Source organism: Nelumbo lutea, chromosome 6 (assembly GCF_056320005.1).
Source record: "Nelumbo lutea isolate HS-2025 chromosome 6, American lotus-T2T, whole genome shotgun sequence".
Taxonomy (NCBI): domain Eukaryota; kingdom Viridiplantae; phylum Streptophyta; class Magnoliopsida; order Proteales; family Nelumbonaceae; genus Nelumbo; species Nelumbo lutea.
The window spans coordinates 65,156,664-65,182,678 of NC_142689.1; the positions used below are offsets into that span (position 1 = coordinate 65,156,664).

Here is a 26,015-nt window from a genome sequence, read left to right on the forward strand (position 1 = left end):
TCTGGAAAGAAAAGATTCTTATATTGTTGCTTGTCACTTAAGCTTACTCGACACATTCGGGTGCAGCACAGAACCCCAGTTACTTAGGGATTGAATTCCACCAGGCAGCACCTGCACTAGAGTTGTAGGGATGGGCTACCCAGGTTTTGTAGTAAAGAACAAGCATTACCGAAACCATAGCTGTTGCATCTTTAATTATACACAGCTAAAAAGAACTAAAAGAAAAGAACGTAATCGCTCAAAGATGCTTTTCAAGAAAATGACCAAAAGTACATATTTATTATTGAACTAATTAATTCTTGAACAACTGAGCAGTGACAAAAAAAAAAAACCCTTCAAACGGCTAACTATCATTGTAACCCTGAAAAGACTATTTATGAAATCAAATTATCGTAGTATGAGTGTATGCTTGATTTGGTTAATCAATTGATGGGCAGCAACAAGTGTGGCAGTAATGTTAGAAATAACGGATTGTCCCCTCAGAAAAGAATGCTGCCAAGAAAGTGAACAGACACCCCCGCCCCTCCTCGATCGGTTAATTCCCCCTTGTAAAAATGCAGTCACCTCATTATTTCTTCGGGGAGATAGAAAGCCGAAGAAATAAAATCTTTATAAAGCTCCAAAACAAAGCAATTTGTCTGTCACTTCTATATCTATTCTTCTGCAAATCACACCTTGATGGACTCGTATTTTTCACCCATACCACCACCTTTCTGCTTTTGGAACTGAATGTAGCGGAGGCTGCTGGCAAAGAAAGCATCTGCAAATGGATCTGTTGTGCTGTCGCTTTGCATCTCGTTTGTTATTAGCTCGATTAGACCCTGGATTGCTGCACTAGTAATTTGCGGGTTCCCCTTTTCAAAGAAGTAGAGGTACCTGAAATTACAAAACAGCAGTTTTCATCAGATCTAGTACGACAGAACCATCCAATAGATATCCAAAGAACAACGGCGTCCCACTAAGCTCAGCTTGGCTATATTTACTTGTTCAGTATCTCAACAAAGAGTGTGACAGGTCCGCTGCTACCCCGTGTAACATTAGCCATCTGTTGGGCAGCATTTGCAATCCTTAAAGCACGCTTTAGGCAAAGTAGGACCCTGGAATGGAAAATTGAGAGGGAAAAAAAAAGAAATTAATGATAGAGCAAACGTTAACAGTCTGAGTATGAGGGAGGGAAAACCAACTCAGACCGACTGAAGTAGAGAGCCAAAAACCAAAACAGATCATGCTTTGCCTCCAGATTGAATAAATGGACATTGGGTTGCAGCTAGAGAGATGAATCAAGTTTAGTGTGGAATGTGGGAAAAAACCCAGGTCTCAAATTAAGACTTGATACCCTGGTACTTTTTTTTTTTTCATTTTAGAATGCTCATTATTATCTATGCAATACAAGTTACAACCATAAACCATGAGTTGAGAATCCACGTGCATAGCCTGTTCCCTCAAGCACTACAGAAACACAAAAACCAGCGTGCACACATGCATCCATGAATATGCTACCTGAATTGTTTAGTAAGCTTTCACAAATGACCTACGCATTTTCCATTTGGTAACTTCATTTACAGGCCACAAGGAGTTGACACACACCTCTGCCCAACCTGGAAGAAATTTCAGCCCAAAATACTTACTGTATGGTCAAAATAGACCTCTGCTATTGTGGCCAAGTATTATATTAAAATAAATTAAGAGTGCATGGCTATTATCAATTGGAAAGAGGTGCAACGGGCTAATGTGGACAGAGATCAAAGACATGGTTAATGCAGTCTCACAACATATCCAACCAAAGTCACTAATACCAATGCAACCTTACCCAGTTGAAGACTATCCGCATCACACAAGAACCAAGCATACACATGCAGATTATGGATATGAATGGACACATGCATATTTGTGCTAGAAATAATGTTGAGTTTATAGTTGTGCACCTTTCTCCATCCTTCACACCATCCTGATCATCTACCCAGAAGAGATGTGAACACGCATAAACTGCTTTGCACTGATCAGGCTTCTTTAAAAGCTTTGCCGAGTACTGTTCATGCAAAGATAGCATTAGGTTTTGCTTATGGGATTACAAGGCTCAAGAATTAGATGAATGCTCAGATTATTACCCCTGTAGCCTTGTGTGTTAAAGTATCCCTGTTTTCAACACCAAATACATTCATCCTCTGAAGGGTTCCTATTATTAAGTGTATTGCAGTCACCTGCGCTTTAGAATCCTAAGAAACAAGAAGCACCATGTCAGCAAAAACCAGTAGTATTTAATTGCAGACTCAATGAAACTTACAACTCAGTAATTTTCTAGAAGAGAAAATATAGTTTCTGACTAATTACCGCAATTTCTTCTTCATACAGTATAAATGCTTGAGTGAAGAATTCATATGCAACAGGTTCAAGATCACAGTCATTGGCAGCCTGAATACCAAGAGATCAAGGGCCAACATAAATACACAAGCCTTTAAAATTGACCCTCTGAAGGATTTTATGCACAAGAGTTTGGCGTACCTCTGCACATTGCAAGTATAATCTTAATGCTAATTCAGGTGATGGAACAGATGAGAGAGCCTCAATAGTCTGAAACAGAAACACTGATAGTATTAAGCAAGGTGCAAAAGAGACAAGAGGATTATCCAATTTACTAGACAAATACATGTTAAAGATAAAATATAATTATAAAATAAGAAAATGTCCTTGAGAGGAGGAACTCGAAGCTAATAGGTTGAACAAGGTGAATAGAAAAATATCATAAAAATCATCAATCCAAAACCACAGCAAATTTACATTTAAAGTCATTGCCTAATGATTGCACCAAGAAATAAAAGGGTTCATGCAAGGAATGATAAACAACACTATTAGGAGATGGTAGAGATTGGTATTAATATCAAGATCACAAGTTAAATTTAACCATCTATAGGGATTTAAAAATTTCAATTAAAAGGGAGTAAAACTTGTAAACATTGAAATAATGTCTCAGAAGATTCTTTTATACGAAAATGCAGAAATCACCTGATTCAGGAGCTGAAAAATCTTCTTTGGTGTCGCAGGCATATCTTCTCCAACCACATCCCCATCCTGACCTTGCAACTGTCTAATCAACTGCACAGTATACAATATTCTGAAAATCCTATAAACGGAGGAAGATAACTGAATTACAACTAAGAGTCTAAAGCTAAAGTACCATTAAGAATCATGAATTTTGATATTCTGAGTATTCAAACTAGTACAAAATTTCCTTGTGATGGGTAGAAGTAATCATGGCTTCAAATATCCCTAATTTCCCTAATATTTCCATTTCTATGGGTAGCGACATGAAATTTTACCAGAATTGCCATTTCTCCAATGAACACTACCAGCACTATGTGAAATACAAGAGATAACTTCCATATTTCCATTTCTACTTCCATGGGTAGCGGCATGAAATTTTACTGGAATTGACGTATTCCCAATGAACACTACCAGTACTATGTACAGTATAAGAGATAGTTTTATAACATAAGTTGGTGACAATATTGTAGATATGTGAACTAACAATGTTATTGTCCACCTAACTTAAATGATTAGCCCCTTTTAGCTAGCTCAGTATTCATTTCAAAAATGTTAAATATTAGTTTTTGTTTGTGTAATAGATTATTTGGTTGATCTATTACAACCATTTACACTTTCTATGGGCTGAAATTTTGCTTTAACTCATTCTATCATGAAGCTGTGAATCTTAAGGTTTACAGGCCAACTTCAGAACGTATTCATTTGTCAATAACCTTAGTTTCTTAGCTTTGTTTAATGATTTGGAACAAGATAATTATTTTGAAAGGTGTGTCAATGCTTTTTTTATCATTTCATAAAATATCATTTTATATTTTGCATATTTTACAATGTTTCCACCATGTCTATAATTTTTACAATATTTCCATACGATATTTCCAACATGTTTCTTACATTTGAATGACTGACATTTCCACTGACATTGACATTTTAAACCTTGGAAGTAATATCCTTTTTAATCATAAAACCATTAGACATATTGTCGGTGTTGTTTGAGTGACAGTCAAAATGAAGAAGAAAAAATAAACCGTACAAAAAAAGGGTAAATTGCTGAAACCTCCCCTGAAGTTTGGTAAATGCAATCATCCCCTGAACTTTTTGACAGAGTTACAAGTAGACCCCCTCTATTTAAACCTCACCTGTGTGTGTGTCTGCACATACAGGTTTAATTATGTGTGTCTACACACACACACACACAAGATATTTAAACATGGAAAGAAGTATTTTACATGGAAACGAAATTCATTCTAGAAGAATTGGAGAATGCAGAATCTGGAGTTTCCTGTCTTTTGAAGTTTGAGTAGAAATATCTACCAAGACAAAAGTTGTAGAACCTGTTAAGGGGGCTGGGCATATCAAAATGGTAAGGGGAAAGATAACCCTACAACCAGGAGGTGGTTGTAGAAGTTGCAAGCACTCTAACATGGAGATCACCTGTTGAGAAGGTTGAACCTCAGAAGTTATACCACTTTTTATGCCTTCAACCCAAACAAGAGGTAATCTAGGGCTTACTTGCCATATGTCTTACATTGCAATAGTGGTAAGTTCTACAATCACTACTTGGTTGTAGGGTTAGCATTCCCCAAATCATAGTACTACTGCTCTATTAGGACAGACCTTTACCTGTTCTACATGGTGTGAGACTGATGCACTTCGGATTCTAGTTGGTAGAAGTGGAGGGGGATTCATAGGTGCTGATAGGATGTACAAGGAATACAAATATTGTTTTTACAGATGTTGTGTGACTATTATGAAGGCCAGATCTCTGGATGTTGGCAAACATTTTATTCCATTGGAGGAAAAGTGCAGCCAATTGACACTGGCTCTTTAGTCAGAGCCTAGAGGTGTGGACAGGAGTGAGCTGTACTGGGTCAACCCCGCCCTGATTAGACCTATGAGATGGAGGTGCTAAAAAACATTGGTCCATTGGTTTTCAAACCAACAAACCTATACACTTTCAGAACTAGCTAGCATTACCAAAAAGAATCAACCTTTATCACATAAGCTGGAAAAAAAGCAGAACCAAACCTTGAGTGCAGAAAAAATGAGGGGAGGGACAGTGAATGGTAAGCGTTTTGGTCCTCCAGTTAGAATATGCTTCCTCACGGTACATATTATCTGAAATTTAACATAGAAAAGAGTGTCATGATCATTTGAGTATAAGGACACTTGATATAATTAATGGAACCAAAGAGTCAACAGATACACAACCATCAAAAGAAGCAAAACAGATCAATTACCTTTAACAACTCCTCTGGATCATCATTATGCAGCATGTGGATAAGACGTGCAACAGAATTTTGCTCCTCTTTAAAATCCTCCTCATCAAGCTAGTCCCAAAATATAATAATAACAATACTAATATTAATAAAAAATAGTAAACAAGAAAAAAATAAAATGACAAACCACACATGAAATAACATGGAACTAAAAAGTTCTATTTTGAAGAGAAGAATAGAAACAGAAAGTGAAAGCACTAAAATAGTGAAAATAAACAGAAATGTCAAATCATTTTTAACATAATATAAACTTATGAACTGGAAGAATTTGAAATTTCCACCTCCTCGACAAGAGATCCATCCAAATCTTTAATAAGCCCCTTTATCAATTGAAACAGGGCTTCAACCTACAGAATAGTCAACTCAACAGTATTAAAGACTGACAACATTTCCACCATGCCACCAGGGGGGGGGGGGGGTAAAACTAATGTGGAACAGACCTTATCATCAGTTGAAATGTAAGTGTTGTTTTTCATTATGCTTTGAATAATAACAACAGCCATCACTTTATTTGTTGCATTATCAAGGTGATCCATCACTAGCGGGTAGTTAGAAAGATTCAGTGCTGTCACTATATCATTGTATTTCTCCAAAGGTGCACTCAGGAGTGCAACAATTTGTTTTGTTGCTTTGGCATCTTCAATTCTTGCTTTACCAGAAAGTTTCTTCACACATGCTCCCTATAGAAAACAACATAAATAGTGACCATTATTGACATTACCTCCACAACTCTACCATGTAGAAAAGTTGTAACATGTACAAAATGATGCAACTAAGAAAGGCATTATACCAGAACTTGGTCTATGTAATCAAGACGATCTGGATGGACATGAAGAGTAAATGTCAGGAGAGACACATATAAAGTTACAGCTCCAACTACCGGCATGTCAACCTGTGCTTCAATCACCTGTTGTCGAAATGCAGACAATTGAATTTATAAATGTACTTTTGAAAAGGAAACAAAACAAAAAACGTACACAGGCCAAACCCTCTGATTGATAAGAAGAGTCCCCCCATATTCCCCAGTTATACAAATGAAGAGGAAATAAAAGCAGAAATGTTTGACCCATCGACATGAATGAATAGGTTGCAAGATTCTTGTATTTTAAACTGCAAGAGAGAAACAAACAGGATTCAAGCCCCAAAAGCATCAATTCTAACAGGATTTCAATTCTGGAAGGCACATTAAGGGACCGTTTGATAACAGCTGAAGTGGCTGAACTGAAAAGATTATTGCTATGTCTTTTAGTAGATAAGATTTTGAGGTTGTGAGCCCCTTGATGGCTGAAGCTCAAGTTGGGTAGACAACTATACTTTTGAATATTTTATTATCTAATTGTTTTATTCACTAAAAGACAAAAGTAATAAGTCTTCAGTTTAGCAACTTCAGCTGTTATCAAACAGCCCCCAAGGCAGATATCAACTTAAAGGATGTTCAAGTGCAATGAGATCTGAGAGGGTCCAGAATTAGCATAATTCCCTGTATTTGAAAGTAGTTTGTAGGTTTCTTCTTGAAGAACCCTAAACAGAAAATATTTTTAGGGCCCAACTATTTGTATACAGTGTAGAATGTAGACAAATATAAACAACACAAAGAACTATTGCCAGATGCAATAATCATAGAATACAAAGAGAAGATAAGAACACAAGTAAAGAGGCTTATTACCCTCTCCCATCTCTGAAAAGAAAGCTAGAACAAATGCTACTCTCTCCAAAACATACAAACAGTCGAAAGGATGAGAGAACTTCACTAAAGAGGAATTATTTATCCATAGGTGGAAGAATAACCCTGATTAGAGCAACTCTAGCAAACCTACCAGTCTAATTCCTATCCACCTTCAGGATTCCAGCTAGAATAGCATGACAGTTAGAAAAACTTATGAGAGATTTTCTCTGGGAGCCTGTGGATGAAAAAAGGGATCTCCTAGTAAAGTAGGAACAAGTCAACAAAACAAAGGAAAAGGAAGGTCTAAGATTGGGAAATTTAGTTTACAAAAATACTTACTCTATTAGGAAAGTGGCTTTGGAGGTTTACAATGGAAAGAGCTAGGCTGTGGCACAAAGTTATAGAAAGCACTCATAGGCTGAAGAACAATGAATGGGATGCAAAGGTAGCTCCCACATCATCCTCGAGCTCTCCATGAAAAGCAATACAAGAGATATATCCAATCTTTTTTAATCTCATTAGATTTGAAGTGGAATGTGGTTCTAGGGTGCTCTTTTGGGAAGATCTTTGGTTGGATGATAGTCCTTTTTGTTCTCTTTTCCCTAAGTTTAATTCAGTTTCTAACTACAACTTACAACCTATATCAACTTTTGTCACTTTTTCTCACTCTAAACTAAGTTGGGATTTTGGTTTCAGAAGGGGTTTGAGAGATAATGAGCGAGTCCCTTACTTGTTTGCTTGGCTTAAGTCAACCTTCTTAGTTCAATCTTTGGAGGACACTAGAGTTTGGTTTACTTCATTTGATGGCACCTTCACTTGTGCTTCTTTTTTTAATACTACCATGCAAACTCCTGTTACAGGAGAGAATTTACCAATGAAAGAAATTTGGAGCAAGCCCATTGCACCAAAATTCAAGCTTCGTGCTGGGAGGTTTTTCTTGGAAGGGTGAACGCCTATAACATGCTTCAAAAGAGGAGGCCAAATAAATGCCTCTCCCCTCATATGTGCTTCTTTGCTTTGCAAATGGTGAATCCCTTCCCCATTTATTGATCTATTGCCCTTTTGTGCTCTTTGTTTGGAAGTCTTTTTGTTCTCTCTTTGGTTGCAAGTGGAGTACTCCCCAAGATGTAGTAAGCTTCTTCAACCCAGTGTTTTAAAAGCGCAAGGAGCAAAAAAGATGCAAGGGTCAATTTGCGTCTGAGGCACAAGGCGCAAGGCAAGGTGCAAAAAATAAAAAACAAAATACCAAAAAAATAAAAAAATTATTAAACATAATATTAATAAAAATATAAACTTATATTTTAAAATAAATGTTTTAAAAAATCTATTATCTAAAATTAAAATACATAAATATAAAATGTAAAGAACATTCAAATGAGAATTTAAAAATAAAATCAAATATATAAAGCATCTTCAAGAATATAAAACCCACAACCTCTTTTTTTCTCACTTGCATTGCTTCATGTAGCAAATGTGATGTAAAACATATTACATTCCTGATTCTACGAGCTGCCTTTGTGCCACGCCCCTCGAGGCAAGTCCAAACAAGTTCACGTTATGTCTTAAAATGCACCTAGGACCTGGGCGAAGCACCTACCCTAAAATGTGTCTCACCTGTGTGCCTAGGCACACCTTTTAAATCACTGATTCAACCCAAACTTTCTAAGACAGCCAACAAAAAGAGGAAGAGTTACGTGGAAATCAATTAGGGCAGCGGTGGTGTGGACTATTTGGGAGGAAAGGAATGCAAGAATATTCAACAAGAAGTTACCTTCAAATGAAGAACAAGTAGAGGCCATAAGGATTAAAAGATGCACATTGGGTAAAAACACTTGAGCTCTTTCAAAGTTCCTTGATTACTGATATAATAAAAGCATGGAATAAAGTGGCACTCTTCTGAGAAGAAAGAAATAAAGGTGATGGAGTGGAAGCCCCCAGCAGCTCTTAACAAAATCAAATGATTTTTTTACGAATGATAGAAAATTTATTAGACTAGAAGAAAAATCACAAGGTTACAGAGTACATCCAGGAGTGGCGCGAGATGCAGCCCCAACTGGAAACAATATTACAACTAGCCCAAAACAAATCAGATCTATGCACCCCACGTTTTGCAAAAAAATCAGCCATCTCATTAGCTGAACGCCTTTCCCATTGGACTGAGAATACCATATCTCTGACCAGCCACTTAAATCTTTTCATTTACTCTTTATATTTCCAAAATCAAGATGAATTTTGATAGGAGCTCTATAGGAAACCTAGGATTGGCAGGCATTGGTGGTGTGTTTAGAGATTCCTCCAGCAAAAATATTGGCTATGTATTCAAGACCTTAAGGGGAAGGTGATTCATTAAGGCTGAACTATTATATTAGCTCTGCTACAGGGGTTAAAACTTGCCAAGCAAGCAGATATTAAGAACTTGGAGGTAGGAGACTCAAAACTAGTGATATCATGGACTGATACAAGGGGTAATGCTCCTTGGATTTATGGGCATCCCCTAACAGATATTGAAAGTCTAGCAAGGGAACTCAATGCACCTTTATGTGGATCAGGAGAACTGCAAATGGGATGGCTGATTCATTAGCCAAACAGGGAGTTCATAGGCAGCAGCTTTTCTAGGCTTTATTATAACACTTTGTGGTGCAATGTCTGCTCTCTATTTTCTGTAATTCTGTAACTGTTTCTCTTAATTGAATAAAATTCTTCTTTGCCGATAAAAAAAAAAAAAGATTCTACCACTAGATTCCCACCTCCCTCTGTCATTTAAGCATGAGTGTCTAGCTATACTGGACAAGGCTAAATGCCCTGGAGAAATCATGGTGTTCATACCATTCCCACCCACCCACCCAAAAAGAATGCAGAATAAACTTTGAAAACTAAGATAAATGTTAGTAGAATAATTTACTTGAAAGAACTAGGGACCCAGTCACTTAAAACTTAGCATATAAATTCGGACCTACAAAGCAAAAGATATTTAGAAGAAAGGCATAAAGAATACAAGATCCTATGAAACAATACACACACACACTAGAAGTGTTGTAGCAAAGGAATCTGTAACAAGACCTTAAAGACTCAAGAATCTTCTATGTGGCTACACAAAAGGCCCCAGCATTTTGTCATCCCACCCCAGCCAAACACACCATGAAGTTTCAGCAAATGACTCTCTGCCAGTGCAAAAAGAAAAGAAAAAAAAAAATCTCTTTTGGGGGATTTTCTCTTAAAAGTTTGGAAATTCAATAGCTTGTTACACTGGAGGAAACATTTACCACATGGTAGCAAAATGATGCATACAGAAAATCAAAATACATGATCAATCAGACCATTGACCTCATGACTCATCTTACATGGCTAAAGTCACCCTTCTACAGGGCTATAGAAACACATAGATATAAACACATAGACACATAGCATTCCGCACAAATGCCACATTTGTACAAACATTTTAAGTTAATGGCAAAAGTGGTGACCTTGGCTCAAGAGGCTACCATGGTTGATCTCTATGTTGTCTTTCCAGGATACTGTATAAATAATTGTTTAACGTTAAACATAATATCCATTAAAACTAATATCAAGGGTTTACCTTCCCAATGGCATTGCTCAATTTGGTGAAAGCTTCTACTTGCAAGAATTCAGGCAAAACCTGCAGCATAAAATTGTAAGGAACAAAATACAGAATGTTGGCACAGAGAACAGAATATGGATAGCTTACTTCTGCACTCGAAGCAGCATAGTTTGATAGTCTCTCCATTAGTTGGGAGAGCACTGTCTTGATGTCAACAGTTGGCTGCAAGGGAGCAAGAGAAGAAAGAACCAGATATTAATGAGTTTGCAATTGTTATATTTATCTCTCAATAATTACTTCACTCAAATTGCTAACAAAAGAACAGAAACAATTACACCACTCAAATTATTGATACGAAGGTTTCTATCTCTAAAGCTAAGTTCTTATAAGCACTCAAGATCAATATGCCTAATAGCATGTTTTCATTCTAGCGGCTTTCTTGCAAAGAAATTCTATGACAATCTACTCCTGTTAGCAGAAAGAATAGATTTTGCCCCCCCGCCCCCTTCCAATTCTGCAGTTTCCAGATTTCACAGCTTAGATCCAGAAAAGTCACCTCAAGAAACCCTAGACAGAGAGTGACAACAAGTATGAGGAGCTTCAACCAGTTTGTGGATACGTTTGAGCTTAAAGAACTTCAAATGCTTAACAATACCTTCACCTGGTCCAACCTCCAATCAAGCCCAATTTGCTCTAAGCTGGACAGGTTTCTCTTTTCAACAGATTGGGAGGAACATTGGGGTAACTTAACATCTAGGGTGCTTCCGAGGCTTACCTCAGACCACTGGCCTATAGTAATGTGTATGGAGGAATTCAGAGGCGATGGACCTGCCCCGTTTAGGTTTGAAAACGTGTGGTTGATCCACCCGGGATTCATTGAGAAAGTTAAGGAATGGTGGCAGCATTATAATCCGCCGGTATAGTGGGAAGGAATGGGGTTCCATAAAAAGCTTCAGTTCTTAAAATCCCAAATGAAGGAGTGGAACAGGTTGGAGTTTGGGAGAGTAGAGGAAAGGAAATAGGTGTTGGTAGAGCAGATAGAAGAGTTGGATATGAAGGAAGAGGTCTTGTTAGAGAAGAAGACAGAGAAAGGATATGGAGCTTAAGGAAGCAATTGGAGGATCTGTTGATTAAGGAGGAAATAAGTTAGAGGCAGAAATCTAGGTGCAAGTGGTTGAAGGAGGGGGATAGAAACACCGGGTTCTTTCACTCAGTGGCAAATAACAGAGCATTCATTAGCCATTTCAAATCTATTTTCAGAAGACCTTTAAATGAAAGGATCTGGAAAACGGAGAGTGGTTAAAAAGGAGATTTGAATTGGAGGAGATAAGGAAAGCAATCTTTTCAATGGATAGAACAAAAGCTCTAGGTCCAGACGGGTTCACAATGGCTTTTTATCAAGATTGTTGAGGTATTGTGGAGAAAGATATTGGGTCAGTGTTTGAGGAGTTCCACAGAAGGGGAATAATCAACTCGGGCTTGAACTCCACTTTCATTGCTCTGGTTCCTAAGAAGAAAGAGGCATCACAACCAAGGAACTTCAGACCTATTAGTTTGGTGAATAGTTTGTACAAGATAATCACAAAAGTGTTGTCTCTAAGATTAAAGAAGGTTCTTCCTTCCACAATTGCACCTAACCAATGTGCTTTTGTGATGGGAAGACAAATTACTGATCAAGTCTTGATTGCTAATTAGAGTCTGGGGAGCTTTAGGAAATCCAAGAAAGGAGTGGTGTGTAAACTGGACTTGGAAAAGGCTTATGACATGGTTGATTGGTCTTTTTTGTTGGAGGTGTTGAAAAGTTTTAGCATTGGAGGACAGTTGGTGTAAGTGGATCTGGGGTTGTATTAGAAGTTGCCACTACTCTATCTTGGTGAATGGAATTGTTGTGGATTTCTTCCTTGCCTCGAGAGGAATAAGACAAGGTGATCCACTATCCCCTTTCCTCTTCACGCTGATTGTTGATGTACTTGGGAGATTGATTCAGAGAGCAGATTCAAGGAATTTAATAAAAGGATAGAGAGTAGGAAGAGAGGAGATACCTCTTACTCATCTGCAGTTCGCAGATGACACAATCCTTTTCTGCGAAGGTGGGGACATTGAGTGGATCCGAAACCTAAAATTGGCATTACAACTCTTTGAGCGGGTATCTAATCTCAAGGTGAATTTGGATGAGTAGTTTTGGTGGGTGTGAATTTGGAAGAGAGGGAGCTTAGAGAGTATGCAGATGTGTTAGGGTGTGCAACCTCGGAATGGTCGATGACTTACTTAGGCCTCCCCCTAGGGGATAACCCTAAGAAGGTAAGCTTTTGGAACACGGTAGTGGAGAGATTTGGGAAAAGGCTTGCTTCTTGGAGGAAAAACTATCTTTCCTTGGAGGGAAGAATCACTTTGATTAGATCAATCCTAGCTAATCTTCCTATGTATCTCCTATTAGTGTTTAAGATCCCCACAAAGGTCTCTAACACTTTGGAAAAGCTTATGAGGGATTTCTTGTGGGAGCCTAGAGAGGAGAAGCGAGATCATAGGGTGAGTTGGGAGGTGGTAACTAGAGGTAAAAAGCTAAGAGGTCTTGGGATTGGGAATGTTAGGAAGAGGAACAGGGCTTTGTTGGGGAAATGGTTATGGAGATTTCCGTTGGAAAGAGACAAGTTGTGGACAAAGATTGTGGCTAGCATGTGTTGAAACTGAAGAGAGGAGAGTTGAGTGTTCTGCAATGAGGGTTTGAGAAGAGGATTTCGAACTGAACCTCTCTCAGCACCCTAACACTATTTTATTAAAATAGGTTTGAATAATTACAAGGAGGCCCTTAGTTGGGCAAGAATTTACAAAGAACTTAATATAAACAGGATGGGCCCAGAATAAGGCCGATTACAGAAAAACATAAATAACAACAAAGAATAAACAGCTTATGGGCCATTCGGCCCACCTTCTCTACACTCCCCCTCAAGCTGAGCATAGATGTCAATCATGCCAAGCTTGCTGGTATCATGCTGAAGTTTTTCCTTGGGAATGCCTTTGGTAAGAAAATCTGCCAACTGTCCTTCAGATGTGATGAAAGGAAGACACACTTCACCCGAAGAGACCCTTTCCCTAATGAAGTGTCGATCAACTTCAATATGCTTGGTTCTATCATGTTGCACTGGGTTGTGAGCAATGTTGATGGCAGCTTGATTATCACAGTACAACATCATTGGCTTGTCATATTCAACTCCAAGTTCTTCCATCAAAGATTTTAGCCATAATAATTCAGAAACCCCATGTGCCATGGCCCTGTATTCTGCTTCAGCAGAAGACCGAGCAACAACCGATTGTTTCTTGCTTCTCCAAGAAACAACATTACCAACTACCAAGATGCAATACCCAGAGGTAGATCTTATGTCATCAATGTTCCCGGCCCAGTCAGCATCGCTGTAAGCTTCAAGTTTCATATGACCATGCTTGGCAAACAGAATACCCTTTCCTGGGGAGCCCTTCAAATAACATAGGATTCTCTCTGCAGCTGCCAAATGAGTGTCTCGAGGAGCATGCATGAATTGGCTAATGCAATTGACTGCATATGCAATATCTGGCCGAGTCATGCATAGGTACAAAAGTTTCCCAAGAATTCTCTGAAAGATTCTTTTGTCTTTTAACAATGTCCCTTCTGAGGCTGAGAGTTTATGACTCATATCAATAGGAGTAGCAACTGGTCTAGCACCCATCTTTCTAGTTTCAGAGAGCAAGTCAAGAACATACTTCCTTTGGGAGATAAGAATCTCATCCATGGATCGAGCCACTTCTATGCCAAGAAAGTATCTCAATTCCCCCAAATCTTTAATCTCAAACTCTGTATGGAGAAAAGATTTTAGATCATGAATTCCTGAGGCATCATTACCCGTTACTACAATATCATCTACATACACAATGAGGTATACTGCCAGAGGTCCACTCCTCTTCACAAAAAGAGTATGATCGGACTGTGTCTGCACATAACCAAAGTTAACAACTGTTGTTCTAAATCTCTCAAACCATGCTCTAGGGGACTGTTTTAGTCCGTAAAGAGACTTCTTCAACCTGCATACCTTCCCTTTCATATCAGTTCCATACATCCCTGGAGGAAGAGACATGTAAACCTCCTCATGTAATTCATCATTCAGAAATGCATTCTTCACATCCAATTGATAAAGGGGCCAGTCAAAGTGAGCAGCTAAAGATAGAAGAACCCTCACAGATGTCATCTTGGCAACAGGTGCAAAAGTCTCTAAATAATCAATCCCATATGTTTGTGTATAGCCTTTTGCAACCAGCCTGGCCTTGTACCTTTTAATGGTGCCATCAGCTCTGTATTTGATAGTAAAGACCCACTTGCAACCAACAGGATCCTTCCCTTCAGGCAAATCCACCACTTCCCATGTGTCATTCTTGTGTAGGGCATCGATTTCAGATTTCATAGCATCCCTCCATTCTGGAATCTTAAGAGCTTCTGACACAGACCTGGGAATAGGATGAGAAGCAACAGAAGAGAGAGAGGCAAAATATGAAGGTGAAAGCAAACTGTAAGAAAGGTGCTTGGAAATGCAGTGTGTAGTGCACTTCCGTTTTCCTTTTCTAACAGCAATGGGAATATCAAGGTCAAGGAATGATGAATCCAAAGGTGCTGAACCAGTACCTGTTGTCTCTTCTGTGACTGGAAGTGTATGAGACTCATGTGTTGTAGGAGAAACAACCTACGCATTTCTGGATCTTTGCCTTTGATACACCTTGGGATTGAGGATAGGACGAGGAGGTAGGGTACTGGGACAAAGAGAACGGAACGACTGATCCACCTTTGATTCATTTGAGGGAGAGGCAGACACATCAAGGGACTCAACAGGGACAGGAAGAGGAAGAGCAAACACTTGTGTCAAACCCTCCCCCTGTGGACAATGTCCTTCTGGAGAGGAACCATAAAAAGGAGAAAACTCATCAAATGTGACATCCATTGAGACATACCGATTGTCAGACTTTGGATCAAAACAACAATAACCCTTTTGTTTGGGGGAATAACCAAGGAAGATACACTTTTGGGCTTTGGGTTCAAACTTATGCCTTTGGACACTTGGAACATGTACATAACAGGTGCAGCCAAAGACACGAATAGGAATAGGAAAAAGGTCTTTGTCCAGATGAAGAAGAGTGAAGGGAAACTTAAACCCCAAAACCCTAGATGGCATACGGTTGATAAGATAGGTAATAGTAAGTACAGCATCACCCCAAAACCTGGTAGGAACATGTGAGGCAAATAAGATACTTCTTGCAACCTCAACAATATGCATGTTTTTCCTCTCAGCAACCCCATTCTGTTCTAGGGTCCTAGCACATGAGCTTTGATGAATAACCCCCATGTCAGAAAGATAGCAGGATAGGTTTTTCTCAAGGTATTCTTTTGCATTGTCCGATCTGAAGATTTTAATCCTGGTATCAAATTGGGTTATAACATATTCATGGAATTGTTTTACAAGTCTTGGAACTTCATCACAGGATTTCATCAGGAATATCCAAGTGAATCATGAAAAGTCATCAATAAACAGGATAAAATATTTGTAGCCACCCATGGAGGGTAAGTGGTAAAATCCCCACACATCAGAATGCACAATATTAAAAGGAACAGAAGATCTTTTATTTCTCAAAGGATACTTGCTTCTACAATGCTTTGACAATTCACAAGACTCACAATGAAGACTGGACAGACTAATTCCCTTAAACAGTTCAGGGAAGAGATGACTCAAGGCGGAAAAAGACAGATGACCAAAACGACAATGACACAACATAATCCGACTAACAGACTCTGAAGAGACAGATCCAAGAGCATCATTCCCAAGATGATCAGTGCATTGTCCCGGAGTATCAAGCAGGTATATTCCGTTCGCCTCATGGCCACTCCCAATCACCTTCTGAGACTCCAGATCCTAAAAAACACAATAGGAAGGAAAAAATGTTACACAACAATTTAGTGACTTGGTTAAACTACTCACAGACAACAAATTTGTATTTAGTTTAGGTACATGAAGGGAAGAAGGTAGTACAAGGAATCCGTAGCCTTGATAGTTCCCTTACCAGAGATAGGGGCAAGTGAACCATCAGCTAAAGTGATTTTATCACGTCTAGGAAGTAAGTCATATGAAACAAACAAGGTAGACAGATTGGTCATATGGTCAGAAGCACCTGAGTCAATAATCCAAGGGATCTTGAGATTACCTGAAGAGGTAGCATGATTAACAGAAGCCCTTATACCTGAATGAGCAAATGCTGAATTAGTAGAATTTCCTGAAGGGTCGGAAGCAGAGGTCACATCACTCAGTTGACTGATCATCTTCCCAAACTTTTAATATTCTGCTTTCATGGCTGCCAACTGTGCAGAAGCAGACATCTCTTCACTATCTGGCTCGGCAGCTACATTTGCACTTCCTGATCTTTTACTATCATGTTTTTTCTGAAACCGAATGGGAACAAGATTAGGATGTAACTTCCAGCACTTGTCTTTGGTGTGCTTCGGCTTCTTGCAGTATTCACATATAACTTCTTTCCTGCGCCACTAGAAGTTCCAACATTCCCTTTAGGTTTAATCCCCATATTGGCAAAGTGATCATTAATATCGGCCCCTTGAACCTGGACAGCCCTTCTGCTCTCTTCACTACTCACCAATGCATAAGCTTGTGACAAAGAGACACACTCCTTGGAAAGAATATTATGTTTTGTGATATCATATTCTGGGTTTAGTCCAGTTAAGAACTCAAAAACCCTGTTCCTTTCAACCAATTTCCTGTAGGTCTCTGCATCATTGGTGGTGTCCCAAGTTACAACTTCTATTAGGTCAATCTCTTGCCATAGGGATTTCAGGGTTGAGAAATATACAGCAAGAGGTTTCTCTCCTTGCCTTAAATTCTTTACATCACTTCTCAATTTATATGACCGGGCCACATTGAGTTTTTGATAATAGGTTTCTGCAACACTATCCCAAATTTCTTTTGCTGAATTCATCCATAGGTAGTGTTGACTGATTTGCGGCTGCATTGAGTTCACAAGCCACCCAATGACAGTGTAATTTTCTTGCATCCACTTCTCGTAGGATGGATCATTTCTGGGGGAGCCTTCTTACTCCCGAAAATTAACCCCCACTTTCCTCTACTACATACATGAATCTTTACTGATTGTGACCATGCCAAATAATCAGTTCCATCTAGTTTAACTGTGGTCACAGTCAATAAGGAATCACTAGGAGTCCCCTGAACCAGTCCATATTCAGCACCACTTTTGCTTTCAAACTCTGAGTACATCATGTAAACACTCCAAATATGATTTCAGATGACTTCTACAAGTATATTGAATAAGGACAAGCAATAACTGAGTTCAGCCGACCACAAGGAGGCAACACACTAAGTTCAGCCGACCACAAGAAGACAACACACTGGGTTCAGGCTTCAAGAAGTAATCAGAAACTCCTAGGCATTGTGCACTCAGCCGAAGTACCTTTTCAAGGTTGTACACTCAGCCAAGAAGAGAAAGCACCAACCGGTATTGCTGAATAGGCCTTTTCACAAACACAGTGTGGGCAATAGAGACAACCCCACTGTCAAGGAAGAGAAAAGACCCAAAAAAAAAACAGTTCGTACAGCCCCCTAAAACAGCCGAACAAGAGTAACAATACACAGCCTTGTTACAAGGATGTTTCGGCAGGTTTTAACAGTCCAAAAAGAAGAGAAAAACAACCCAGAAATTTCTGGATTAAACCAAATTTAATGCAGTTGAAGGTAGTGCAGAACAGCTAGGATTTTCGGACACTTCAACAATCCAAACACAGTCGAATGTAATACAAAACAGAACCAGAAAACTGAGCACAACTTACAGTTCGAGCTTCAACAGTCCAAACACAATCGAGCTTCAAAAAACAGAACCGAGTTGTTCCCCTTCCCCTTTTTTTTCTTCTTCTTCTCTGATTCTTCCTGGTCACCGAACCCCTTCTCCAAGAGATTCTAGTCTTGGGCTCGTCCAATGACCTCCAAGAATCAGGCAGTACGTGACTAAGCCTCCAGCCGCCTCTCCTTGGTCAGCCATATACAATCTGCTTCCAGTTTTTTTTCCCTTGTATCAGGTATGGTCTTAACTCCGGTAATAAAATTTGGGAACAACTTTGGGTCAAGGACTCACCTCTGATGGACCAATTTCCCTCTTTGTATGCTCTTTCTAATTTGAAAAATGAACCCATTTTTTCCTTCTTAAGCCCCTCAGACTCTCCTTCAGGGTTTGGGTGGAACCTAGGTTTGAGAAGGGCAATTAGGGATGCAGACTTGGACCACCTTTTGTCTTTGTTAGCTATCCTTGAAAATGTTTTCTTGGATCCCAATAAGGAGGACACCAGATTTTGGGTTCCCTCCTCTTCAGGTGTTTTCTCTTGTGCCTCGTTTTTTAAGACTTTAACTCAGCCTTTTGATCCCATTGGGTTGTCTTTCCGGTTAAAGAAATTTGGAGTAGACCCATTCCTCCTCGGGTTGGTAGTTTTTGTTGGGAAACTTTTCTAAAAAGAATTAACACAAATGACCTACTTCAGAAGAAGAGACCCAACTCTTGTTTACTTCCTAATAGATGTACTCTCTATAAAGCTGATGGGGAAATTGGTTACCACCTTATGGTTACTTGTTCGGTTGCCAAATCAGTTTGGGAGTGGGTCTTTTCCCTTTTTGGGTGTGTTTGGATACCCCCTGGGAGTGTCCAGAGCTTGTTCTCTCCCTCCTTTTTCAGATGGCCAAAGAAGAGAGGGAAGACTATGTGGAGAAGCATCAGGGCTGCAGTGTGTTGGACTCAATGGAAAGAAAGAAACTCACGAATATTTTCAGATAAGGAAAGAACCATCGGAAACTTATTAGATCTAGTTCTGTTAAGGGTGGCACATTGGTTGAAAACTATGGAACTGTTCTCAGATTATTTTGTGGCTGATTTAGTGAGAAAATGGAAGGAGATAGTTTCCTCTGCCCTCTGTAAGAGGAGCTGTAGTCCTTTGTGGTTCCCTCCTCCTTTTGGGTTCATAAAACTGAATTTTGATGGCAGCTGTTTAAGGAACCTAGGGCCTTCTGGGATTGGGGGAGTATTCAAGAATGAGGTGGGGGCTATTATTGCTATGTTTTCAGGCCCAATTGGGGAAGGAGACTCTCTTAGGGCTGAGATCCTCGCAACCCTGGATGGCATCCAAAGAGCAAGGGAGCTGAACATCAGATGTTTGGTCCTTGAAGGTGACTCGGAGGTGGTGATTAGGTGGCTAAAAGGGGGAGACAACGGCTTATGGAGTTATAACAATGAGAATAATAAATTTAAATGGCTGAGTAGGGATATGGTGGTTCATTACAACTGGGTGAAGAGGACTGCTAATTCCTTTGCTGATGGGTTAGCAAAGCAAGCAGTGAATAGGGATTCGATTTTTGGGCTAATTTTTTATTTTTTCCTTGTACTCTTTGATAGGGAGTTAAGTCTTTTTACCTCCCCTTTGTACTTAAGCTTCACATAGTTTCATATCTTTAATAAAGTTTCTTGTTATTGATCAAAAAAAAAAAAAAAAAAAGTCACCTCAAGGAAGCCAGAAATTGCATATTTCAAGTTGCATTTCCTCCATATTAGCAGATTAAAGTCAGCAGGGAGGTAATCAATTTAAATCCACTGATTTTTAAAGGAGTTTTCCACTCTCAAGTCTCAAATACAAATACAGACAAATGGTATTAAAAGATTGAAAACAAGGAAATGAAGCACCAAAACATAGGCATGTTACTCACCTGAAGCTGAGGGCAGGCACCCAGTAACGTCTCAAGAGTCTGCAAGTGGTACTCATCAGGAAAGACTTGGATTATGCAGTCCATCAAGTAATACTGAGCAAGCTCATCTTTACAATTAACAACCTGTCAAAATCCATTTGGCAACCATAACAGTGTGAATGTCAGCATAGCATGCTGTGGTATCATGGACTTCTAAATCAGAAAAGAAACCAAATGATCAGACCTGCTCTAACACTCTTGGAAGCACAGTATCTTTGTACATATCAAGGTCAACACCCTCTATTTGACTGAGAACATGTAGGTTCTTGCCAACCTAAAGGAAAATCAGGACAGCAGAATAACCTCTTAAAAATGTTAGGAACCATTGTGCAGTTTCAGGATTGTGATATTGACCAATTTCAGGTTACTTATATTACAAGGTCACGAAGCTCGCTCCTTTCCTTTTCCCGTTTCTCTTTCTCCCGGGCAGGTCCCTGCAGACCAGAAAGTCCGATTGCATGCCTCAACTCAGGATCACCTAAGAATATAAATGATTCACAAGCACTATTAACACCATCTGCATGACCATAAATCATGCACTCATGATTGACTTTTATCTCTATGACATGCAAGAACTGGCATACCATGCATGTCCAATGTGAGAGAAGGTAAGAGATTACAGATATTCAGACAAACCTGTTGCTGCATCCGCACCCAAAGTTTATTCATTTCTGTAAAGTTTTGAAGCACAAACTCCACAGCATCCATGACAGTATCAGCATCACTGCAGAAAGAGGCAGATTAAAATAAGAACCAAATTATCCAGAAAATAAATAAAATAAAAACCCAACAAAATGATAAAATAAATTAAAATAAGAACTGAACTAAAAAGTAGGTCCTGTTCCATCTAATTGATCATATTAACCCCCCTTATGGTAGCTGAGGCATTTTTGCCAAAAGATACTGCAAAAAGTAGGTCCTGATCCAGTAATCATAATAAGGTTTGCATGGGGTGGCCTCAACAAGTGTCCTGATGGCATATTCTAAAGAAATATCCATCACTCAGGTTTGAGCACATGACCTCCTATAAAGGTGGCGCAGCACCCACTGAAGTAATAGGGCATTGACCATATCAAAGTTATTCTATACTACTGCAGTACTGCTTTCAAATGACCAAGTAGTCTAGCGTTGTATGAATTGTAGGATGTCAGAAATGAATAATGTTCCATGTAAAAAATTAACAGTCCACCACTCCACCTAAAGGGAAAAAAAGGATGATAACAAGGCAAGTAAAGACATCTCCTTACCCTTCATATTCAGAACCAATATCAGGTAATTTATCCCTACTGACTTGAGAAAGATAACTCCTTAAGAAGAGCCCACGTAGAGGATGTTGAATGCCACGACACATCTCCACAAGGTCCTTGAGAACATCCTTAGCAGGAGCCTCCTTTGATTTAATGTACACAGATCCAACAGTACAGAGAAGATACCTGAAAGAAACAACAAGGACTCATAATAACAAGACAATGTAATGAAAGAAATTAAAAGAAAATATGTCATGAGAAGCACAGAAAAGCTGGTATAAGACAGCTTAAAATGATGAATAAGGCACTGTTTAGAAATGGTAGTGGGGATCTGATGAACAAAATCAGTTGCAGAGGCAGATGATTAGCTGCAAATATGGTAGAGCTCCTATGGATCGGGAATGGGAGTCACTTATGCCATCACAACCTCATGCACCAGTCTGTGGAAGGGAATCATGAATCTGAAGGAGTTTGACAGGAATACAAGATTAAAGCCTGGCCTTGAAGAGAAAATCCTTTTTTTGTGGAATGATGTCTGATGTGGTGATTGACCTCTGTATCATAGTACAGAAATTAGAGATGCCTCTGTCAGGGATTGCATAGAGAGATTGGTGCAGAGATGGTATGGATGCCCATAGTTGGGAGGAATTTGAATGATTGGGAGGTGGGCTTGGTTGGAGAGTTGTAGGAAAAGTTGGGTGTTGTTTAGCTGGGCCTATATGAAAAGGACTCTTGAATTTGGTTGAGAGAGAAATCAGGCTCCTTTTCTACTAGGTCCTGCTACAATGCATTCATCGGTGAGTTCCAAAAGGCAAGGTTTAAAATGTCGATGTCAGTCATCCAAATATAAGAAGCATGTCAAAAATGTCGGAAATGTCGTATGGAAATGTTGTAAACAATTATAGACATGGTGGAAACATTGTAAAATATGCAAAATATAAAATGATATTTTATGAAATGATGAAAGAAGCATAGACACACCTTTTTAAATTATTATATTGTTCCAAATCATTAAACAAAGCTAAGAAAGTAAGGTTATAGACAAATGAATACGTTTTGAAGTTGCCCTATAAACCTTAAGATTCAGAGCTTCATGATAGAATCAGTTAAAGCAAAATTTGAACTCATAGAAAGTGCAAATGGTTGTAAAAGATCAACCAAATAATCTATTACAAAAACAAAAAACTAATAATTAACTTCATTTTTGAAATAAATACTAAGCTAGCTCAAAGTGGTAATCATGTAAGTTAGGTGGATAATAACATTGTTACTTCACATATCTACAATATTGTCACCAACTTGTGTTATAAAACTATCTCTTCTACTCCACATAGCACTGGTAGTGTTCATTGGTGAATATGTCAATTCCAGTAAAATTTCATGTTGCTACCCATGGAAGTGGAAATATGCTGTGGAAATATTAGGGAAATTAGAGACATTTTAAACCATGCCAAAAGGTGTCTTGGAGTTGGATTGGAGAAAATAAGTCCTTTCAAAGATCATTTTCTTCTATGGGCTACTAGCTGGGATTGGTTTCAGATTGTGGACCTTTCATTGAATAAAGGCACAAAATGCTAACAACATTCAGTCTCTGTGGTGTGTGTCAACCGAATCAACAAGCCTTCTCTTTGTATCTTGGAGTTGGATTGGAGAAAATAGGTCCTTTCAAAGATCATTTTCTTCTATGGGCTACTAGCTGGGATTGGTTTCAGATTGTGGACCTTTCATTGAATAAAGGCACAAAATGCTAACAACATTCAGTCTCTGTGGTGTGTGTCAACCGAATCAACAAGCCTTTTCTTTGTAAATTCAACTACAATATAGAAACAGGAGGTAAAACAAGCAAGGTGCCAACTGGTTGGTAAGCTCTCCTGCTGATCGTAGCGGAGACTTGGGTTCGAATCCCGCCTGCACCTATGTTATGATGAGCTACCCCCCCCCAATTGTGTAGCCCTTCAAAAGATAACAAAAAAAAAAAAAAAAACAATTTAAGAAAGGAGGTAAAACAAAATCACCAAGAACAAAACCCTGCACTACAGTGTGGATCAACACCCCCCCCCTTCTAAAAAAACATTACAATAAAGTGCTATCATTTAGCAAAACAACCAAATGGATCATATTACCATAAATCAATAATAACCAAGAACCAAGTTCTTAATCATACTCAAAATAAACTAAAATGGGTGAGGGGACCTTGCTGAATCAAGCATATAAATAAAGTTACTAACCAGACTACAACATACGATATTGAGAAATATATCATACAGAGCGATGTAAAATGATTATAACAAGTTTCCAAAGAGTTCCATGTTATATAAGGTTTTGTAACATAAAAAATAGAAATTATGCTGACTGCCTGGCTCATTAGGTGCAGTGAGTCAATTTTTCCAAATCATACCAAGTATTAGAGATCAAAGATGTAGACATGGAATATACATGAATATTTCTGTAAATTTTGAGTTGTAAAGGGAAGAATGCCTGAGACATGCATTTATGAGCTGATGTTGGGTTGTTGCATTTTTTCCAGTTTTATTTTCACGTTTTTGGTCTTTAATGTCTGCGCGTATTCTTTAGATGGTCAATTGAGGAGATATCCAGTTTCATATTCACCCCTAATGACTATCTTCCATTGGTACTAACAAAGAAGAACAACTAAGGAGTTGTTCACCAAGATGCATCATTTTGCTTTCTAAAACAAAAATAACTGCTAGATCAGCAAAAACAAGCAGTTGTTTTAGTTTTAGCCTTTTAGGAAAACAAAATCATGCAATATTGGAACCCCCCCCCAAAGACAACCGCTAAAGCCAAAACATCTATCTTGGAATCCCTTAAAGGAGCTAGATTGAAGAAACAATTGAACTGTCTTTGCGTTGCATAAGGTGATTATGGCTTGCTGGAAAGTAACACCATTGTAAGAGTTGGGAATTGTGGGCATCCAAATATGCTAACAATAAAAACCATATAGCTTCGTTCTCAGCTGATAACATAGCAATGCAAGTTAAAAATGTATCAATAGGTTCTACAGTCACCGATTTAGTAAGCCTTTTTAGATCGAGGGAAATTAACTAATTTAAGTGCCTTCGGAATATGAGAGGGTTTTTTTCCCTTTTGAGAGAAGACAGAGAGAGAAAGAGATGAGGGACATAATTGAATTGGACAAATTATCGGAAAAAAAAAAACGATAGATGGTGGAACAACACAGATAAGCGCACACCTAACATTAAAAATAATTAAAAAACAGCAAGAACAGACGCTACGTTACTAATAATTAAGGGAGAAAAAGAGAGCTGCTTCATACGCTCTCACTTACAGTCGAGGCAAGATGTTTCCAGCATGTTGTACAAGTTCATAAAGATCAATGATCGAGCAACCACGTCTCGCTTCCTCCTTGAAGAACATCTCCAGCTTTCTCAATTCATCGAAGGCTCGCATGTCTAAGACACCAAGCCCGTAAATTTTAGTTTTGACTCTCAATTTCCATCCAGAGTCGAACTTAAATTTTAGAACGATAACAACAGAATATCAGAACTCTCGATCCAGTAGACGAATAGATGGATTACAGAGAGAGGATCACTTACAAAGGTCGTAGTATTTGTGAGGGGAAAGCCGGGAAGTCCGAAGCGTAAATTTACTGACGTATCCTTTAACCTAATTCAAAACAGTGCACTGTTTATATTCTTCTATCTTGAAATAAGACAAACCATAAATAATTCATTGGCGTCTCAATATTTTAATTTTAGAAGAGATGTAAATCAGGCCGTCTTAGGCTAGCACGGCATGGCCCGTATACGGCCTCTGCAAAGCGTGGGTCATGCACCCCACAGGTTGACTAAAATTATGCTTCCCTCTCCTAGGATATTTTGGGGGATTAGTAGCACGATTCATGGCCCAAATTTGTACGGGCTCATATTGTGTTGCGGATCAAACTAAGCTATATTTTTTTATTTTGAAAAATAATGAAAATTTTAACATAAATTTAAAAAAAAATCTTAAAATTTTATTTTATATGAATTTTGATGTATACAATAATATAATAAAATTGAAAATAAAATTATATATATATTAATATATTATATAATTATTATTATTATTATTATATAGAATATATAATGTGTGAATATACATATTATGTTATATATATGAGTTGTGTTGGGCCGTGTTGACACGCAGGTTGCGAGTAGCATGACCCGCTTAGTCGTGTCATGCCATGCTGGCCCATGGACCTGAAACCCTATGCCCAACATGGCCTGTAGTCCATCATGCCAGGTTGTGCCAAACTGGCTCAAAATCGTGGCCTGGCACAATTTACACCTCTACTTAATTCTCACCCCCCCAACCCTCCATTATTTATATCCCCTGTTTTCTTTATTTTTCTTCCAAACTTGGATTTCAAACTCTAGACGA

At 38.6% G+C, this 26,015-nt stretch overlaps 2 protein-coding genes across 2 annotated transcripts; both read right to left on the reverse strand.

The window, feature by feature from the left end:
• Positions 1-248: 248 nt before the first annotated feature.
• Positions 249-20,827, reverse strand: LOC148849295 (vacuolar protein sorting-associated protein 35B-like). Its single transcript, XM_088949783.1, has 17 exons — positions 20,742-20,827; positions 20,549-20,638; positions 20,326-20,448; positions 10,691-10,765; positions 10,562-10,621; positions 6,109-6,225; positions 5,759-5,998; positions 5,600-5,665; positions 5,280-5,369; positions 5,068-5,157; positions 3,004-3,093; positions 2,503-2,571; positions 2,332-2,412; positions 2,109-2,216; positions 1,926-2,029; positions 984-1,097; positions 249-876 (listed from the first exon to the last, which is right to left on the reverse strand). Exons 2-17 carry the CDS (start codon positions 20,585-20,587, stop codon positions 669-671), a joined length of 1,674 nt encoding a protein of 557 aa, XP_088805909.1. The 5' UTR covers positions 20,588-20,638; positions 20,742-20,827; the 3' UTR covers positions 249-668.
• LOC148849296 (vacuolar protein sorting-associated protein 35A-like) lies at positions 20,733-25,043 on the reverse strand. Its single transcript, XM_088951401.1, has 4 exons — positions 24,922-25,043; positions 21,612-21,797; positions 20,949-21,088; positions 20,733-20,881 (listed from the first exon to the last, which is right to left on the reverse strand). Exons 1-4 carry the CDS (start codon positions 25,041-25,043, stop codon positions 20,733-20,735), a joined length of 597 nt encoding a protein of 198 aa, XP_088807527.1.
• Between the last annotated feature and the right edge of the window lie 972 nt (positions 25,044-26,015).

Excerpts from the sequence above, each read along its gene's own strand:
- LOC148849295 (XM_088949783.1), bottom strand. The coding sequence starts at position 20,587 with ATGTACAAAGATACTGTGCTTCCAAGAGTGTTAGAGCAG. Across the intron at positions 2,217-2,331 it reads TGTATGAAGAAGAAATTGCG|GATTCTAAAGCGCAGGTGAC; the intron begins GTAATTAGTCAG and ends CTTGTTTCTTAG. Across the intron at positions 877-983 it reads TTTGTTGAGATACTGAACAA|GTACCTCTACTTCTTTGAAA; the intron begins GTAAATATAGCC and ends TTGTAATTTCAG.
- LOC148849296 (XM_088951401.1), bottom strand. The coding sequence starts at position 25,043 with ATGCGAGCCTTCGATGAATTGAGAAAGCTGGAGATGTTCTTCAAGGAG. Across the intron at positions 21,089-21,611 it reads ATTGGTTCTGAATATGAAGG|TGATGCTGATACTGTCATGG; the intron begins GTAAGGAGATGT and ends CTCTTTCTGCAG. Across the intron at positions 20,882-20,948 it reads TCTCACATTGGACATGCATG|ATGGTGTTAATAGTGCTTGT; the intron begins GTATGCCAGTTC and ends ATGGTCATGCAG.